The sequence below is a fragment of the Phyllobates terribilis genome, unplaced genomic scaffold (genome assembly GCF_046119375.1).
Source record: "Phyllobates terribilis strain yellow unplaced genomic scaffold, ASM4611937v1 Scaffold_4__5_contigs__length_816908805, whole genome shotgun sequence".
Taxonomy (NCBI): Eukaryota; Metazoa; Chordata; class Amphibia; order Anura; family Dendrobatidae; genus Phyllobates; species Phyllobates terribilis.
This window is the reverse complement of record NW_027362764.1, coordinates 662980971-663000851: the sequence shown is the minus strand read 5'-3', so window position 1 is coordinate 663000851 and position 19881 is coordinate 662980971. Positions and strand designations below refer to the sequence as shown.

The 19881-nt window shown below is 44.8% G+C and overlaps 1 protein-coding gene across 1 annotated transcript in view; it reads right to left on the bottom strand.

Annotated features, from left to right (window-relative positions):
* Positions 1–19881, bottom strand: part of ZC2HC1A (zinc finger C2HC-type containing 1A) — an 82069-nt gene that overhangs the window by 40571 nt on the left and 21617 nt on the right. The window contains exons 3-6 of the mRNA XM_073679477.1: positions 19665–19781; positions 18514–18655; positions 14810–14958; positions 7894–7993 (exon numbers count right to left, since the gene is read on the bottom strand). Of these exons, the coding sequence (XP_073535578.1) occupies positions 7894–7993; positions 14810–14958; positions 18514–18655; positions 19665–19781 (508 nt within the window). The remainder of the gene's footprint in view (positions 1–7893; positions 7994–14809; positions 14959–18513; positions 18656–19664; positions 19782–19881) is intronic.

Genomic DNA, 19881 nt, shown 5'->3' with positions numbered 1-19881 from the left:
ACATCGCATCATATGTGACCTACCCACCAGGTGGAATTCAATGTTACATATGTTGGAGAGGTTGTGTGAGCAGCAGGCAGCAGTAATGGAGTACCAGCTGCAGCAGGCACAAACAAGTCGCAGTGCACGCCGTTCACACTTCACCACCACTGAGTGGGCCTCTATGAAGGACATTTGCCACGTTTTGCGTGCCTTCGATTATTCCACGCGGATGGTGAGTGCAGATGATGCACTAGTCAGCATGACTATCCCCCTTATCTGCCTGCTTGAAAAAACACTGCAAGCACTAAGGGACGAGGTTTTGGAAGAGGTGGAGGATGAGGAGTCACAAATGCCATCTGCTTCTCTACAGTCTGCGCAACATGGTTCCTCACAAAGGCCTAGGCAGGGGACACTTGGTGAGGAGGATGAGGAGGAGTCAATGGAGGAGGAAGACATCTGTCCTGAGGAGGGAGGTACACAATGCTCTAGTAGTCAGTATCTAGAGCGAGGGTGGGGTGATGCAGAGCAGGCAGAGATCACGCCTCAAGCAGGGGACAGCATTTCTTGGCCAGTTGTTAGTCTGCAGCACATGGTTGATTTCATGCTGCAGTGCCTGAGAAACGACCGCCATATCGCCCACATTCTCAACACGGCTGATTATTGGGTATCCACCCTCCTAGATCCTCGCTACCGGGACAACTTACAAAGCCTCATAACACCGTTGAACCGGGAGCGTAAAATGCGGGAGTACCAAGACGCACTGGTGCATTCCATCATGTTCTCCATTCCAACCGAGAGCAGTGCTGCTAGTGCTTTACAAAGCAGTTCAGTGCGTCGAGGCAGTGGAGGAAGCTCTGCACAAAGAGGGAGCAGAAGCAGCGCCTCAGCACAAGGCAAGACCAGTATGGCCCAAATGTGGCAAAGTTTTGTGTCCCCGCCGCCACAAATGTCTACACCATCACAGACGGCTCCAGTCAGCAGGAGGCAACGTTTCCGTCAGATGGTGACAGACTACATGTCTTGCCCTCTCAGTGTACTCCCAGACGGCTCTTCCCCCTTCAAGTTTTGGGTCTGTAAGCTGGATACATGGCCAGAGCTTAGCCAGTATGCATTGGATGTGCTAGCTTGCCCTGCTGCTAGTGTATTATCGGAACGCGTCTTTAGTGCCGCAGGTGGTGTACTAACAGACCGTCGCATGCGACTATCCTCCGATAATGTTGACCGGCTTACTTTTCTCAAAATGAACAAGGCCTGGATCTCGCATGAATTTGCCAGTCCTCTTCCAGAATAAATAATTGGTTGGGAACAGTATCCAGGTCTCCTGTTGTGTTCATGTTTCTACCACCTGAACTGTAATCCCTGAGCTCCAACACCGCCAGTTGCTGCTCAGAAGTGCCGTCTGCACAGTCAATGCTTGCTGCCGTGTTATTGGGGTTCAGTAACGTCAGCTTTTCCCCTGTTGTGTGTCCGGCAAATTCTCCTGCTCTGTCCACATCCACTGTACTACAGATTTAAAACTTGCTCCAATTACACCTCTGGCTCCTCTGTTTTTAGTATTTACCCTGGGCTCCAATACCGCTAGTAGCTGCTCAGAAGTGTCGTCTGCACAGTCAACGCTTGCTCCAGTGTTATTGGGGTTCAGTAACGTCAGCTGTTCCCCTGCTGTATGTCCAGCAAATTCTCCTGCTCTGTCCACATCCACTGTACTACAGATTTAAAACTTGCTCCAATTACACCTCTGGCTCCTCTGTTTTTAGTATTTACCCTGGGCTCTAACACCGCTAGTTGCTGCTCAGAAGTGCCGTCTGCACAGTCAACGCTTGCTCCAGTGTTATTGGGGTTCAGTAACGTCAGCTGATCCCCAGCTGTGTGTCCGGCAAATTCTCCTGCTCTGTCCACATTCACTGTACTACAGATTTAAAACTTGCTCCAATTACACCTCTGGCTCCTCTGTTTTTAGTATTTACCCTGGGCTCCAATAATGCTAGTTGCTGCTCAGAAGTGCCGCCTACACAGTCAACGCTTGCTCCAGTGTTATTGGGGTTCAGTAGCGTCAGCTGATCCCCAGCTGTGTGTCCGGCAAATTCTCCTGCTCTGTCCACATCCACTGTACTACAGATTTAAAACTTGCTCCAATTACACCTCTGGCTCCTCTGTTTTTAGTATTAACCCTGGGCTCCAACACCGCTAGTTGCTGCTCAGAAGTGCCGTCTACACAGTCAACGCTTGCTCCAGTGTTATTGGGGTTCAGTAACGTCAGCTGATCCCCAGCTGTGTGTCCGGCAAATTCTCCTGCTCCGTCCACATTCACACTACTACAGATTTAACACTTGCTCCAATTAGACCTCTGGCTCCTCTGTTTTCAGTATTATCCCTGAGCTCCAACACCGCCAGTTGGCGCTCAGAAGTGCTGTCTGCACAGTCAACACTTGCTGCCGTGTTATTGGGGTTCAGTAACGTCAGCTGTTCCCCTGCTGTGCGTACGGCAATTTCTCCTGCTCTGTCCACATTCACACTACTACTGATTTTAAACTTTCTCCAATTAGGCCTCTGGCTCCACTTTGTTTTTAGTATTTACCCTGGGTTACAGCACCGCCAGCTGTTTCCCAGCAGTGTCTTTGGCACGGGTACTCCCTCCTGACCAGCCTGGTTCCAGCACGCCAGCTGTTTCCGGGTAGTGTCAGCGTCACTTTGCCTCCAATGCGCTGTCCTGTCGTGTTGCGGTCTGGTTAGCCGACTCTATGGTGCCTGCAGTTTAGGTGACTCCTATGTGGGCTGTGGGATCTGGCAATGAAGGCTGGCTTCATAGTGCCAATAAGACAAGCACCCCCTGTAGGACTGTGGGTTTCGGTAACTGCGGCCGGCTCGCGGCCTTGCAACTTTTTTTTACATGGGTACCTTCTGCTACTCATCCGGGTTCCAGTACCGTCAGCTGGTTCTCGGCAGTGCCTTTGGCTTAGGTGCCTCCTTCTCGGTATCCAAGTTCCACCAACGTCTGCTGGTCCTTGGTAGTGCTTTCTGGCACAGGTACCTCCTGCTTAGTAACAGAGTTCCAGTACCGTCAGCTGGTCCTCGGTAGTTCCATTGGCTCTTGTACCTTCTGCTACCCATCCGGGTTCCAGTACCGTCAGCTGGTTCTCGGCAGTGCCTTTGGCTTAGGTGCCTCCTTCTCGGTATCCAAGTTCCACCAACATCTGCTGGTCCTTGGTAGTGCTTTCTGGCACAGGTACCTCCTGCTTAGTAACCGAGTTGCAGTACCGTCAGCTGGTCCTCGGTAGTTCCATTGGCTCTTGTACCTTCTGCTACCCATCCGGGTTCCAGTACCGTCAGCTGGTCCTCGGTAGTTCCATTTGCTCTTGTACCTTCTACTACCCATCCGGGTTCCAGTACTGTCAGCTGGTTCTCGGCAGTGTCTTTGGCATGGGTACTCCCTCCTGCCCTGCCTGGTTCCAGCACGCCAGCTGTTTCGGGGTAGTGTCAACGTCACTTTGCCTCCAATGCGTTGTCCTGTCGTGTTGCGGTCGGGTTAGCCGACTCTATGGTGCCTGCAGTTTAGGCGACTCCTATGTGGGCTGTGGGATCTGGCAATGAAGGCTGGTTCCATAATGCCAATAAGACAAGCACCCCCTGTAGGACTGTGGGTTTCGGTAACTGCGGCCGGCTCGCGGCCTTGCAACTTTTTTTTACATGGGTACCTTCTGCTACTCATCCGGGTTCCAGTACCGTCAGCTGGTTCTCGGCAGTGCCTTTGGCTTAGGTGCCTCCTTCTCGGTATCCAAGTTCCACCAACGTCTGCTGGTCCTTGATAGTACTTTCTGGCACAGGTACCTCCTGCTTAGTAACAGAGTTCCAGTACCGTCAGCTGGCCCTCGGTAGTTCCATTGGCTCTTGTACCTTTTGCTACCCATCCGGGTTCCAGTACCATCAGCTGTTTCTCGGCAGTTCCTCAGCCTTCTTGTACCTTCTGCTACATTTCCAAGTTCAAGCTTTTTGAAATGGTTCTTGGTAATCACTCTGGATCTCCCTGACGAGGACCCTGAAGACGAGGACCCCGAAGACGAGGACCCCGAAGACCACGCCGAAGAAAACGAGGACCCCGAAGACGAGGACCCGAAGACGAGGACCCCGAAGACGAGGACCCTGAAGAAGACGAGGACCCTGAAGAAGACGAGGACCCTGAAGAAGACGAGGACCCTGAAGAAGACGACGACCCCGAAGACGACGACCCCGAAGACGACGACCCCGAAGACGACGACCCCGAAGACGACCAAGAAGATGACCCTGAAGAAGTTGACCAAGAGGACAAAGAACAAGAAGACAACCACCAAGATACAGAAGAACAAGAGGCAGAAAACCAAGAAGCAGAAGTACAAGAAGCTGCAGAACAAAAAGCGGAAGAACATTAAGCATAAGACTAAAAATCAGAGCAAAAGATATTATCTAAATTATAAGCAGAAGATGACTAAGCAGTGTATGGGGGTGAGTCCGTTCCTCCTCGTGGTGCCCCTGGAAAAGACCTGCTGCTGCAGGCCAAACTGAACGCGGACAAATCCTGTTGTAAATTTTTTGTGACGGGCAGAACGAAAGGTGTAATGTTCAAACTTTTATAGATAACAACTACAGGAATGCCTGTCACAAATACGAATATGATGAAGAAGAAGAATATTAAGAAGTAGAATATGAAGAAGAATAATAGTTGAATAAGAAGAATATGAAGAATGTAAAAAAAAAGAATAATACGAAGAAGGTGAAGAAGAAGATGAAGAAGGTGAAGAAGTTGATGAAAAAGATGCTGATGCTGAGGATGATGAAGGAGAAAGTATGGGAGAAGTAAAAAAGAAGGTGAAGAGCATGGAAGTAGTGAAACATAAATATCTGACAAAATATAAAAAAACTTAACATAGTCAATATTTCCGTAACTCAGAACGTCTTAAAAAAAATATTAATTCCTGCTATTCCATTTGATTGGGCTAAACCTCTATGCCTTTATTGTCTCCCCCACCTCCCCCAATACATTCTACATTATTCGTAGTTGTTTTCCTTCATGTAGAATTAACCTACAAGGAAAGAAAGGGTTTATTTTTATTCCGATATTTCTGTCCCATTGACTTGCATTGGGTTCCGGTATCGGAATCGGCGATATCCGATACTTTTTGGGTATCAGTCCGATCCAATATTTCCCGATATCGGAAGTTATCGCTCAACACTAGTGATGAGCCATATACTTGAAACTTTCCTGCGCTAATTCTTGCAGTTCAGCAGCGCAGCCTTCTTTAAGAGAGCAATGAATCCCGTTCTCACTTGACTTCTCCCATTCTCTCCACCATACATTTTGAGTGAGATCAAGTTCTGTGTTGAGCTTTACTCCAGAGCTGCATACATCACATAAACCAGTCCAACAATTAGAATTCTCATTAGAGTTGCATAGCGTTTTTTCCCAAAGAGATTTTGAATCATAGGGTATTTTTAAACCTTGCAATTTCAAAAAGAAGTTTTCACAAGTCAGACATTTGCATTGATCAGCTGGTGTATCATATAGGAGGAGAACATTAGCTGGCCGAAGTTTACAAAATGTAGAAAACCCCACTTCAATTTCAGTAAAGGTATCACAAAATACTGTATAAGCTTCCCTCAGACTAACAGTCAAGTAGTATTTCCTTTCTTTGGTTTTCTTCCCATTTTTCCAAATAGTCATCTCATTTTTCATTCCTGGTGCAGTGTAAACAATATCTGGTTTGTTATAAAATTGAATAACCGTCTCCTGTACTTCAAGCCTAGAACTGAGTGTTTGTTTCTTTGGTGTTTCCAAATTTAAACCTATGTCTGCAACAAGTTTTGCAAGCACTGCTTTCTTTTTTGAATGAGATTTAGGTAGTGCATTACAGGTTTTTTTAAAAGCCTTTCCAAATGCCTGGGGCGAGCGATAAGTTCCACTTGAAGTTGATGGGACGGCAGTGCTGGTAGTATGTTCCCTTACATTATCTGATTTTTTTCTCTTTCTGTATTTAGCCTTCCTTAACCTCTCTTTTTCTCAAAATTTGTAGATCAACTGTATTTTGATTTTCCTTTTCTAGTTTACGTTTTTCTCGCATTCGAAGTTTATTGCTCTCTCGCACTTTATCTGCATTTCTTATCCTGTACTGCTTAGCCCTTTCTTTGTCACTGACATAATTTATTTTCCCCATGCTCTGAAAAATACAAGCCAATTAAAACTACTTTTATATTATCTTAAAAAAATTAGAATATTACAGAATACCTTTGGGTTCCCTTACACGCATCAACCATCGGCAGAAATTGGTGTTGACGGTGATTGATGCGTTATCTGCCTGTTAGTGTGCGCTCACACACCTGGCACAGAGCGATAAGTCGCTCAATCGACTTGTGCTGCTGCTAATCAGTTGTTCTTCGGGGGTGTTGCTATGTTAGCTAAGAGCCAACAAGCCATAGGACCTTTGGTGATGTCATGGGTCATGTGAGCGATTTGATTGGCTCAAAGGGTCATGTGCCGCTTTCAGCCAATGAAACCGCTCATGTGACCCGTGACATCGCCAGGTCCTCCAGCCTCTTCTATATCTTCTAAAAAAAAAATATCGCCCAACAACCCATCCCATTCATAATGAGATAAGACACACTTGTGATTTTTTGGCTCCGCGTCAATGGAGAGAAAAAAAAATCATCGGCATGTCCTATCTTTCGGCTAGAATCGCTGCCCCTGTAGCTAACACAATTTGAACAATTTACTGAAAAATCACCAGAAAATTGTCAAAACCCAGAGATCGCAGGTGATAAAGCAGTGTGAAAATCGCAATCACCTGTGTGCATTAACCCTTAGAGCGTGAGTACCTGATATCTTAATTCCACAACTCTGTAACATCAAGACAGCTGCTTGTTGCAGCCTGTAAGGGCTAAAAAACACATGTATTTTCGGTTCATCCGAAAATCGTGAGCATGTCCGAATTTAATTCATTCGTCCGAAAATACATTTTGAACTCTGTTTAACCCCATTCAAACGCATGGGTTTGAATGGGGAGCTATTCTTCACAGAAATTCGCATGCATTGTTAATTAATGATGCAAAATTCTGACACACACAGGGCAGTGTACAGAATTCGTTTCAATGGTGTCCGATAGTGCGCCGAAATTCGGTCCGAATTTCTGATCTAAAATCGGAACACACTTCGCCAGTGTGTTTTAGCCCTAAGGGTGCCCTTAGTTACTTATCCACCTGAAACTTTTCTCTTTGTTCAGATTTCCTCCCAAAAAAATAGTTAATCAGTTGCAATATGGAAAATAAAATAACAATATAACCATATAGACAGACGACAACTGATGAAGATAAAATTTCTCATCCATCATACATGAAATGTCTCATGTAGGTAGTGTGACAACTGAAGGGAAAAAAATGTCCCGTGCATCACACACACAAAATGTCCCGTGCATCACACACACAAAATGTCCCGTGCATCACATTCACAATTAGTCATTTTTTAAGTGTATATTTAGAAATTTTTTAAAAAAGGTTCAAGCAATATCAAGAAAAACTATCATTGCAGTCCAAGGCTGAATATGGCTGTGAAAATCTTCTTCAAATCAGAGAAGTAATGAATTAAAGAAAGTAATAAGCTTCTAGCTCATTTCTCTGAGTCCCGTGCATCACGCATATTTTATGTATTTTTTAACATTCCTTTTTTGATATAAGAATTTTTCTTTTCCTTAAAATGGAATAACAGGAAGGTGTAAAAACTAGTAAAAGTGATTAATCAGTAGACATAAAATAATCTAGGATGTTATATTCATTTAATTACATGTGAATGTCCCATGCATCACGCAGAGAATTACCCTTATAATGATAGGAGTGGTGCACGGCTCTGACTATACACATAGGACACACACTATACACACGGCGTCGTACCTGAGGCGGGTTTACCCACATTCGGAGGTTGGGGTAAGCGGGAATTTGTTGTGGACATGGAGGCAGGGGAATTAGTCTTCTTGAGTGATGGGGGCTTGTACTGCAAATAAATATAAATACATGTTATACAATGAACACATGTCATGAGGTCAATGCTGGTGTAAGTGAAAGTATGACCTGACTAATCAAAGCAATTAAAGGGGTTTTCTCACGAACAATGTTAATTTTAATCAAAAAATCTTGGAATAATAATAAGTTCCACAATTGGATGTGTTTAAAAAAATGTTCCTGTGCTGAGATATTCTTATAGATGTGCCCCTGCTGTGTACTGTGTAATGGTTGTGTCTGACCGTGCAGGAACATGGTCTGATCATACCACAGCTCCTGGGCAGGGGAGGAGAAAAAGAGTATACAGACATTACAGCAGGGGATCACAGCTGATTCTTTCTTTGAGGTAAAACAATATTTTAAAGACAGGCAGTGAAATGTTTTATCTGGCAAAAAGAATCAGCTGTGATCCCCTGCTATAATATCTGTATACTCTTTTGCTTTCTCCCCTAACCAGGAGATGTGGTATGATCAGACCATGTTCCTGTACGGTCAGACACAGCCATTACACAGTACACAGCAGGGGCACATTTATGAGATTATCTCAGCACAGGAACATTTTATTTAAGCACATCCAATTGTGGAAATATTTATTAATCCAAGATCTATTGATAAACATCAACTTTAAATTTTAACTTTGCTTGTGGGAAAACCCCTTTAAAGAGCACCCGCCCAGAGGATTGTGCTCAGGAAACTACATACACTGTCAGGTAGGCGACATTAAACTGATTAAAATGATACCTTGGTTGATGAAATACGTACTGTGGTTCTTGTGTAATCTTCACTTTCAGTCTGGAGATAATGATATGCTCGTGCTCCGGGGCAGCATGTGGGGGGCGCTCTATCTGGTGCTTTGCTTACATATTTAACTGTGTAGCATCGGCGTCTCTGCCCCCTGACAGGCAGATACGCCGTCCCCCTTACCACCGCGCTCCTGGCTCGGCGTCTTCCGGCTCTCCTGCTGCTGACGCCGTCCAAAGGAGTCACCGGCCAGTGGCCGGAGGACTTCTCATATAAAAGGCACCTCCTCCAAAATGGAGGTTCCCATGCAAGGTTGTATCTCTGTATACTAACTCTGCTTCAGCCCTCAGGTCCCGCTGCTAGCCTGACTACCAGTCCAGACCGCCAGCCTGACTACCAGTCCAGTCCGCCAGCCTGACTACCAGTCCAGTCCGCCAGCCTGACTACCAGTCCAGTCCGCCAGCCTGACTACCAGTCCAGCCCGCCAGTCTGTCTATGGGCTTGGCCAGTCCGCTTATCCGGAGCCTTTACCTGCTACCTGTCTCCGCCAGCCAAGTACACTCTCCAGCCTACGGTCCAAACCCGCCAGTCTGTCTATGGGCCAGGCTAGCCTGTCTACCCGGAGAATGTACCAGTTACCTGCCGTGCCTACCAGCCAGCCTACCTGGAGGCTCCTGCCTGTTACCTGCCGTGCCTACCAGCCAGCCTACCTGGAGGCTCCTGTCAGTTACCCGTGGTGTCTGCCAGTCCATCTACCCGGATCACCCATCAGCCTGCCTGCCGTGCTTATCTGCTGTACCGGTCAGTCTCTGCCTTCTGACCCATGGGAGTCACCTGCTCTCATACAAGGACTGGCCCAGAGTAGCACCTGGTCCCTCTGCTCGGTCCTTCCCTGGTTCACGGAGTCGATTGAGCCGCCGTGCGACCTTGGTCAGTCCGAGTTGATACCTAGTTACGCCCCTCTGGTCCCTCCTTGCACCGCAGCACAGAGGTTCCACCACCCGGATCCGTAACAATCTGCATGCTCTTGTGACAGTTCACTGATCGTTCACTGACCTGCCTCCTATTTTACATAATGCATCTAGTAGTGTGGGGCTAAGTAAAATAGGAGGCAGGTCAGTGAACGATCAGTGAGCTGTCATAAGAGCAGATGAATATGTAAGCAGAGCACCAGATGGGCGGCCTGTGGAGGGCGCTCTGAGCACGAGCATATCATTATATCCAGAAGGAGAGTGAAGATTACACAAGAACCACAGGACGGATTTCATCAACCAAGGTATCATATTAATCAGTGTAATGTTGCCCACCTGAGAGTGTATGTAGTTTAATGAGCACAAATGATAGGTCCACTTTAAGCTATAATTCTGATGTAAATTGCTCGGAAAGATTGCAAAGTTTTTGTGCAACCCAGAGTTGCGCAAACATTTTGTAATTTTTGACAGTTTCACCCAGCTCTGCCAAAATTGACAGAACGTGGGTAGAACATCAAAGCTTGTCTAATTCATTACCAGCGATCGCATTCCTTACATGGACTGGAGTAACATTTCTGGAATGGTATACAGAGGCACAGGCCACTTTTCAGAAGCTCTAAATTCATTAAGAGGCATGCACCTCTTAATGAACCAAGAGCGTGTGACGCCACCACTCCCCCTCAGTAAGAACAGCATGAACATTGCCGATCTTGATGAATCAGGGCCAATAAACTAACCGGATACATTTTTTGTGATTTTCACGATCTCTACTAGCTGTCATTTAATAGGAACCATTATTGCTGACCATGTAAGTAACATTAGTATACATTGTTTTAAGCAATCAGAATTTCGCTGTCTGCTACACCATGAGACTGATAACCCAGAAGAAGAACATAAAAAGTAACCTATTAGTAGATGTGCCCATCATGCGTCTGTTTCAGCGTTTTTAACAGAACTGTTAAAGAGCAAAACAAAATTGTAAGTCTAAAGCCAAGTTCATACAAGCCTATACATTAGCCGAGTGCTATCCAATGTTTTATTGCAGTGTTCCCCAACTCCAGTCCTCAAGGCCCACCAACAGATCATGTTTTCAGGATTTCCTTAGTATTGCACAGGTGATGGAATTACTGATTGTGCAGGTGATGTAATTATCACCTGTGCAATACTAAGGAAATCCTGAAAACATGATCTGTTGGTGGGCCTTGAGGACTGGAGTTGGGGAACCCTGTTTTATTGGATAGCAGTCGGACCAGTGTTTTACTATGGGGCAGTGCTGCTGATCAGCGTTTTTTTTTTCATGCCAAGTCGGCATGAGAAAAAATTAAAGTCTATGGGTGCGTGGAAAACATCAGACTGCACTCGGATGACATCTGAGTGCAGTCCAATTTCCGAGGACTCACAGAATGGAGAAATCTTGTTCTTCATCTTCTCCTCACCTGTGTGACGATTCTCTCATCCATGAGAATCAGATTATACTAAACTGATATATCTGATCAGAGTTTGAGCCGAGTGTCATTTACATAATCGATCAGATTCTTTTGCACGAAAGAAGCAAAGCTTGTGTGACCCCGGCTTTAAAGTGAATGTCCGTATGATGTTTTTAAGTAGGAAATGATATGCTGACACTTTTCCTATTTTGGCATCAGTAGGAGCTCCAGATTTAGGTTATAGAGCAAAAATTGCATTGGCATGCCATCACCACTAGCGGGAGTAATGTACATTGCTTTTCTATTGAGGTCAATCTATCAATGACACTCCTAAGAGCTGAACTATGCATTCACTGTACTGCTCTAAGCTATGGCCTGTGCACTGCACGCACTGTACTGCTCTAAGCTATGGCCTGTGCACTGCACGCACTGTACTGCTCTAAGCTATGGCCTGTGCACTGCACGCACTGTACTGCTCTAAGCTATGGCCTGTGCACTGCACGCACTGTACTGCTCTAAGCAATGGCCTGTGCACTGCACGCACTGTACTGCTCTAAGCAATGGCCTGTGCACTGCACGCACTGTACTGCTCTAAGCTATGGCCTGTGCACTGCATGCACTGTACTGCTCTAAGCTATGGCCTGTGCACTGCATGCACTGTACTGCTCTAAGCAATGGCCTGTGCACTGCATGCACTGTACTGCTCTAAGCAATGGCCTGTGCACTGCATGCACTGTACTGCTCTAAGCAATGGCCTGTGCACTGCATGCACTGTACTGCTCTAAGCTATGGTCTGTGCACTGCATGCACTGTACTGCTCTAAGCTATGGCCTGTGCACTGCATGCACTGTACTGCTCTAAGCAATGGCCTGTGCACTGCATGCACTGTACTGCTCTAAGCTATGGCCTATACACCGAATGCAGTGTACTATATGCACTGAATGTACTGTACTAAGCTATAGCCTGTGCACTGCATATACTGTACAGCTCTAAGCTATGGCTTATGCACTGCACGCACTGTACTGCTCTAAGCTATGGCCTATGCACTGCATGCACTGTACTGCTCTAAGCTATGGCCTATGCACTGCATGCACTGTTACTCTTAAAGGAGTTGTCTCACAAATACAGTACATTTTAATCAATAGATCTTGGAATAATAATAACTTCCACAATTGGAAGCGATTAAATAAAATGTTCCTGTGCTGAGATAATCTTATAAATGTGCCCCTGCTGTGTACTGTGTAATGGCTGTGTCTGACCGTGCAGGAACATGGTCTGATCATACCACAGCTCCTGGGCAGGGGAGGAAGGAAAAGAGTATACAGACAGGACAGCACTGTAACTAGGGCTGGTATTTTAGCCACACTTAGGCTATGTGCCCACGATGCAGAAATGCTCCGGATTTTTCCTGAGCGTTTCTGCATCTCCCCTGGCAGAACAAACGCATGCGGATTGTACATGCGGATTGTACATGCGTTTTTCCTGCCAGGGACATGCGGATGTGAAGCGTCCTTCACATGCATTTCCGCATGTGGGTTGACAAGCGCTTTCCAAGCGATTTTAGCATCACTTGGAAAGTGCTTGACAACTTGATCACACTATATAAATCCATGCAAACAGCATGGATTTATATAGTGTGACCCGAGAGAATGCCAAAAAATAAAAAAATAAATCTATACTTACCTTCCGATGGCCCCCGCAGTCTTGCATCACCGTCCCGGCTGCCGGCAGATCACGCTACACTGAAGGACCTGCCGACGTCAGCGTCGCGTGACCCGTCACATGACTATGACGTCAGCACAGGTCCTTCAGTCCATCGCGAACTGCCGGCATGAGAGGAGGAGCGCACTGCGGGCCGCCAGAAAGCAAGTATATATTTATTTTTTATTTTATTCTTTTTTTTTTTTTTACAGTTTTCTATGGTACCCAGGTCTGGAGGAGCGTCTCTTCTCTAGACCTGGGTACCATCCGCACATTGAACGTATGGAATGAGCATCTACATATACAGTGATGTGTAATCCATGCGTTGCAATGCAAGTCAATGGCAGCGAAAACGCAGCACTTCCGCAAAATAATTGGTAGTGCTGCGTTTTTTTACGCAATGATAATCCGCAGCGGAAATTGCACAGCACATGCGGATTATCATTGGGGAACATGGCAGGCCTTCTACCATGCGTTTTGTAAGCGTTTCTGCAGCGTTTTTGCCGCTTCGGAAACGCTTAAAAACGCATCGTGGGAACACAGCCTTACTGGGGAAATTCACTCCTACCAGTATAGCAAAGTTGACTGTCTCTCCTAGGACCCAGCAGCTCCTGCTGACTCCCTACACCCAGAGATGATCACCGAGTCCAGAGCAGGAAGCACTGACAGCGCTTTCTCTACTGTATACACAGTGCTTGCTCAGAGCAGCTGTGTATACAGCAATTGGGAAGGCAGAGACTGTAATAAACCCTCTCTGTGGGGATTCTGGCTGTGTCCGGCTCCCGCAGCTGAACCATCTGATGTAAGCAGCTTACCCTGTATTGATGGTTTAGAACGCCAGTGCAGAGCGGAAAGCTTGGACGTTAAAAGTCTATGAGCGATCGGGAAGTAGTTAGATTGGCACTGATAGATAAGGCGCATGACCTCTTTAGTGCAAACTCCACACCTGATGTCCCTGTACTATCTAGGCTCTGTTCACATTAGTGTCGTTGCTGAGGTGTGAATGGTCCGTCTGTAGTGCTCCGTATCGGATGCAGAGGTGAACAGTGCCATGCGAAGTTCACACAAGTAATTGTTCAAGAAATAGAGTAAACGATCACCATAAGTGACCTCGCCACGACGGCAATCAAGCATTTACATCAAGCGATGATTGTATAAAAATTAATCAGTAAATGATCATATAATCGATTAATCATTCACTGTATGCAGATCGGTATTGTGAGAAAAGGTAACTGTTAGTATGGGAACGAAAAGGTAAAAATGTCTGTGTAAGGGTCACCTGTAATCTGCCTAGCTTTTAAGTTTCAGCACTATTAGTGATGCGCACAATCATTCAATTAGAGGTCACATGCCTAAAATACATTTGTGTACTCACGCCACTGGCTGAATTACAGACTGGTTAACGAATGGACGACTTCCATTTACATTGATCTATTAAAGGGAATCTGTCAGCAAAATATACAGAAAATGAGCCTGATTTCAAGGATGTGTCATTTACTGGGCTGTGTGTTGTAGGTTCAAAAAAAATCAATGTTTTATCAACAGGACTAGATCTCACGTGCAGGCCAGTCAGAATAATCTGTGAAACTCCACCCCCAAAAATGATTGGCAACTTGCTGACACTGTACACAGGAATCTGCCAATCAGATGTGTGGGCGGGGTTATACACAGCTCAGCATTCTGACCATTGCTTCATCTACAACAGAGAAAACAGGGATTCTATCAAAACTGCATCAAGCAGTGCAGTAAGTGACACATTGCTGGAACAAGGGTCTCTTGCCCTATATTATGCTGCTCTCAGACTACATGGCAAAAATTTGCTTACAGATTCCCTTCAATAATCACAATTATTTTTTTTTTTGTCAGCTACAAAATGTCATATTAGACGACCGAGCGTTTAAAGACCAGCCTTCGACACTCTAGACATAAATGTTCTGTGATCGCCGGCAGCGCATATAGTCTCATTACCTGCGTCCGAGGAGCGGCTTTCACTTTCGGGTCAACACCTAATTTGCCTTTATTGGCTATGCGGGCTGCTTGCTCCTTGCAGAAGTTGATGTGTCTGTCAGCGGCATTCTCATTAAACCTTCTCTGACAGTACGGACACTGAACATAGTCTAGATGGATAAAGCAGAAGACAGGCAGCGTCAGTGATTATTAATAGCCTGTCTCCGAAAGAGGGAAAAAAAACTTTGTCAGCATTTTTTTTAGATGAAATATGTATGATATCACAGCTCATTCTATTTAGGTCATACCCCAAGGAACAAGATGACTAAGGGGAATAAAATGTGCCGATGTGCACTGCCACATATTGTTTAACATTAAGGCCTTGATGTGCATGTGAAACAGGATCTCAGTCTTCTCAGAATCAAAGCCGTAAACCTCTTTGCAACCATATAACATACAGTATATTTCATATAAAATTCCCCATTTCTTAGTGCATTATATGGTAAAGTTAGTGGGGTCAATCAAAACTACAACTCATCCCATAAACAACAATCGCTCATGTGGCTATGCTGACAGAAATATAAAAAATGTTATGGCTCTTAGGAGAAAGGGGAAAAAATTAAACCGCAAAAATTAAATGCCCCACACTGATCTATGTGATGTGTAAAGAGCAGAGAGGAAGCTGCGGGAACGGCACGGAGGCTGCACGTCCTGAGCTGCTGAAGGACCTTCCACCAAACTAGATGCAGGGCCTTTCAGTGTGTGTGTGTGTGTGTGTGTGTGTGTGTGTGTGTGTGTGTGTGTGTGTAAGTAAATGTGCATGTAGCAGAGCTGTATTTGTCTATAAATGTGCATGTAGCAGAACTGTTTGTCTATATGAGCATATGTAGCATAACTGTGTGTATGTATATGTGTGCATATGTAGCAGAGCGGTGTTTCTATATGTGCATATGTAGCAGAGCTGTGTGTGTCTATATAAGGATGTGTAGCAGAGCTGTGTGTATGTATATGTGCATATGCAGCAGAGCTGTGTGTATGTATATGTGCATATGCAGCAGAGCTGTGTGTATGTATATGTGCATATGCAGCAGAGCTGTGTGTATGTATATGTGCATATGCAGCAGAGCTGTGTGTATGTATATGTGCATATGTAGCAGAGCTGTGTGTATGTATATGTGCATATGTAGCAGAGCTGTGTGTACGTGTATGTGCATATGTAGCAGAGCTGTGTGTATGTATATGTGCATATGTAGCAGAGCTGTGTGTATGTATATGTGCATATGTAGCAGAGCTGTGTGTATGTATATGTGCATATGTAGCAGAGCTGTGTGTACGTGTATGTGCATATGTAGCAGAGCTGTGTGTATGTACATGTGCATATGCAGCAGAGCTGTGTTTATGTATATGTGCATATGCAGCAAAGCTGTGTGTATGTATGTGTGCATATGCAGCAAAGCTGTGTGTATGTACAGTACAGACCAAAAGTTTGGACACACCTTCTCATTTAAAGATTTTTCTGTATTTTCATGACTATGAAAATTGTACATTCACACTGAAAGTATCAAAACTATGAATTAACACATGTGGAATTATATACTTAACAAAAAAGTGTGAAACAACTGAAAATATGTCTTATATTCTAGGTTCTTCAAAGTAGCCACCTTTTGCTTTGATGACTGCTTTGCACACTCTTGGCATTCTCTTGATGAGATTTTCAAGAGGTAGTCACCGGAAATGGTTTTCACTTCAAAGGTGTGCCCTGTCAGGTTTAATAAGTGGGATTTCTTGCCTTATAAATGGAGTTGGGACCATCAGTTGTGTTGTGCAGAAGTCTGGTGGATACACAGCTGACAGTCCTACTGAATAGACTGTTAGAATTTGTATTAAGGCAAGAAAAAAGCAGTGGCCATCATTACTTTAAGAAATGAAGGTCAGTCAGTGCGAAAAATTGGGAAAACTTTGAAAGTGTCCCCAAGTGCAGTTGCAAAAACCATCAAGCGCTACAAAGAAACTGGCTCACATGAGGACTGCCCCAGGAAAGGAAGACCAAGAGTCACCTCTGCTTCTGAGGATAAGTTTATCCGAGTCACCAGCCTCAGAAATCGCAGGTTAACAGCAGCTCAGATTAGAGACCAGGTCAATGCCGCACAGAGTTCTAGCAGCAGACACATCTCTTCAACAACTGTTAAGAGCAGACTTTGTGCAGCAAGCCTTCATGGTAAAATAGCTGCTAGGAAACCACTGCCAAGGACAGGTAACAAGCAGAAGAGACTTGTTTGGGCTAAAGAACACAAGGAATGGACATTAGACCAGTGGAAATCTGTGCTTTGGTCTGATGAGTCCAAATTTGAGATCTTTGGTTCCAACCACCGTGTCTTTGTGCAACGCAGAAAAGGTGAACGGATGGACTCTACATGCCTGATTCCCACCGTGAAGCATGGAGGAGGAGGTGTGATGGTGTGGGGGTGCTTTGCTGGTGACACTGTTGGGGATTTACTCAAAATTGAAGGCATACTGAACCAGCATGGCTACCACAGCATTTTGCAGGGGCATGCTATTCCATCCGGTTTGCGTTTAGTTGGACTATCATTTATTTTTCAACAGGACAATGACCCCAAACACACCTCCAGGCTGCGTAAGGGCTATTTGACCAAGAAGGAGAGTGATGGGGTGCTACGCCAGATGACCTGACCTCCACAGTCACCAGACCTGAACCCAATCGAGATGGTTTGGGGTCAGCTGGAAAGCAGAGTGAAGGCAAAAGGGCCAACAAGTGCTAAGCATCTCTGTGAAATCCTTCAAGATTGTTGGAAGACCATTTCCGGTGACTACCTCTTGAAGCTCATCAAGAGAATGCCAAGAGTGTGCAAAGCAGTCATCAAAGCAAAAGGTGGCTACTTTGAAGAACCTAGAATACAAGACATATTTTCAGTTGTTTCACACTTTTTTGTTAAGTATATTCCACATGTGTTAATTCATAGTTTTGATGCCTTCAGTGTGAATGTACAATTTTCATAGTCATGAAAATACAGAAAAATCTTTAAATGAGAAGGTGTGTCCAAACTTTTGGTCTGTACTGTATATGTGCATATGCAGCAGAGCTGTGTGTATGTATGTGTGCATATGCAGCAGAGCTGTGTGTATGTATGTGTGCATATGCAGCAGAGCTGTGTGTATGTATGTGTGCATATGCAGCAGAGCTGTGTGTATGTATGTGTGCACATCTAGCAGAGCTGTGTGTATGTATGTGTGCACATCTAGCAGAGCTGTGTGTATGTATGTGTGCACATCTAGCAGAGCTGTGTGTATGTATATGTGCACATCTAGCAGAGCTGTGTGTATGTATGTGTGCACAGCTAGCAGAGCTGTGTGTATGTATGTGTGCACATCTAGCAGAGCTGTGTGTATGTATGTGTGCACATCTAGCAGAGCTGTGTGTATGTATGTGTGCACATCTAGCAGAGCTGTGTATATGCATATGTAGCATATGTACCAAAACTACATACATCAGGAGGAAGTGATAGGGCAGCAACAGGTCTCGTTTCCTCCAGGTGTATGGCAAATAGAGTAAAGGCAGTGATGACTGGCCGCAGGACAATACTGTAATAAGGACAGCGCTGTACAGGTATTTTATGCCCAATTGCCCTAACAGAAATGTGAACCTGTCAGTGGATACTAGTATCCGACCCTACACAAAACACCTGTTCACTCTCTTCAGTACTTACCTGGGTCATATGAAGGTGGAGGCGGTGGAGGAAGTTCTCCTCCTTCTTTTATAATTTGATCGAGTCCTTTAGCGGCTCTAATTGTGGCGATGAACTCCTCATGCTTTCTCCTCCAGTTGGATAGCTTCTTTGGAGGTTGAGGCTGAAACGAAGAAAAAAATATCTAATGTAAAGGGATTCACTGGGTTATATAAATCTGCACTAACATGGAGCTCAGAGCAAGGTGTGATGTGAAATTACTAAGGTCAAGCCATCAGAGAGGAGCCGGGAGCAAGAATGAAGACCCAAGAACGCAAACCCAAAAAAAGCAGACACTTCTCTCTAATGTCAGTCCTGCCCTAGGCCCCGATTCACCATTGCCTTGATGCTTGTTTTTTTGTCTAGTTATCTTTTTTTTCTTTTTGCACCCTCATTACTCTATTTGAGCCTTTTTTGAAGTCTATGTTACCTTTGCTCGCCTTTTTTTTTTTTTTTTTTTTACGCTTTGTAGACGGAGTTTAGCAATTTCAGAAATTTTCGCCCTAGTCATCAATTGCGACTTTTTAAAAAGTTGCAAAATTTGTCCCAACTCCACTCCAGTCTCTCCCGGGTGTCTTGTTGAATATGCCAGTATTTTCGTACAATGTTTGAGCCATTTTGCAAAACGTGATACATTTGGGGCCAGAAAGTCATGAATTGTGTGCTCCATTTTAAAGAATTTGGCACCAAAAAGGGCAACTAATGCTACAAGACAAATGAGAAAAGGGACTTAAATGAAAAATGCAAAAAAATCAATTGAAGCCATAATGTCCAATTTCAGACCAACTGCAGATCTAAGTAAAAACGAAAATTATGATAACTTCAGATGACGTTTCATATATCCAGTGACATCACTAATCACTATAATTACCGTAAATGCCCACGGAACCAAACAGATTTAAAGGGATTGTCCAGACACATGACATTTACAACCTATCCTTAGGCTCTGATCTGCAGCAGCCGTTACGCAACGACCCGAGCTGTAAACTGCTGTCAGCAGACCCAAGAACAGCTGATAGATGGTGGTGCCGGGTGATGGACCCCCAATGATCTGATATTGATGAGGATAAGTTAGCATTTTCTTATGACCAGATAACCCCCTTAACATTTTAAGGTACTTTTTCAACACTTACTTTTGCCTTTATGGGTTTAACAGTGGAAATTTCCGTTCCTTCTGCTCGCTGTCTGCTGGAGTCAAACACTTTCCTTTTTTTAGCTGAGGATTTTTGGCATATCGGAGTATGTTTTTTCTAGAGAAATAAAAAATATATGCTTTTAAGGGACACAGAAATACATTAGGACCAATAAATGTAGACATATTGGACGGCCTTGGTCCCTGTACCTGGGACA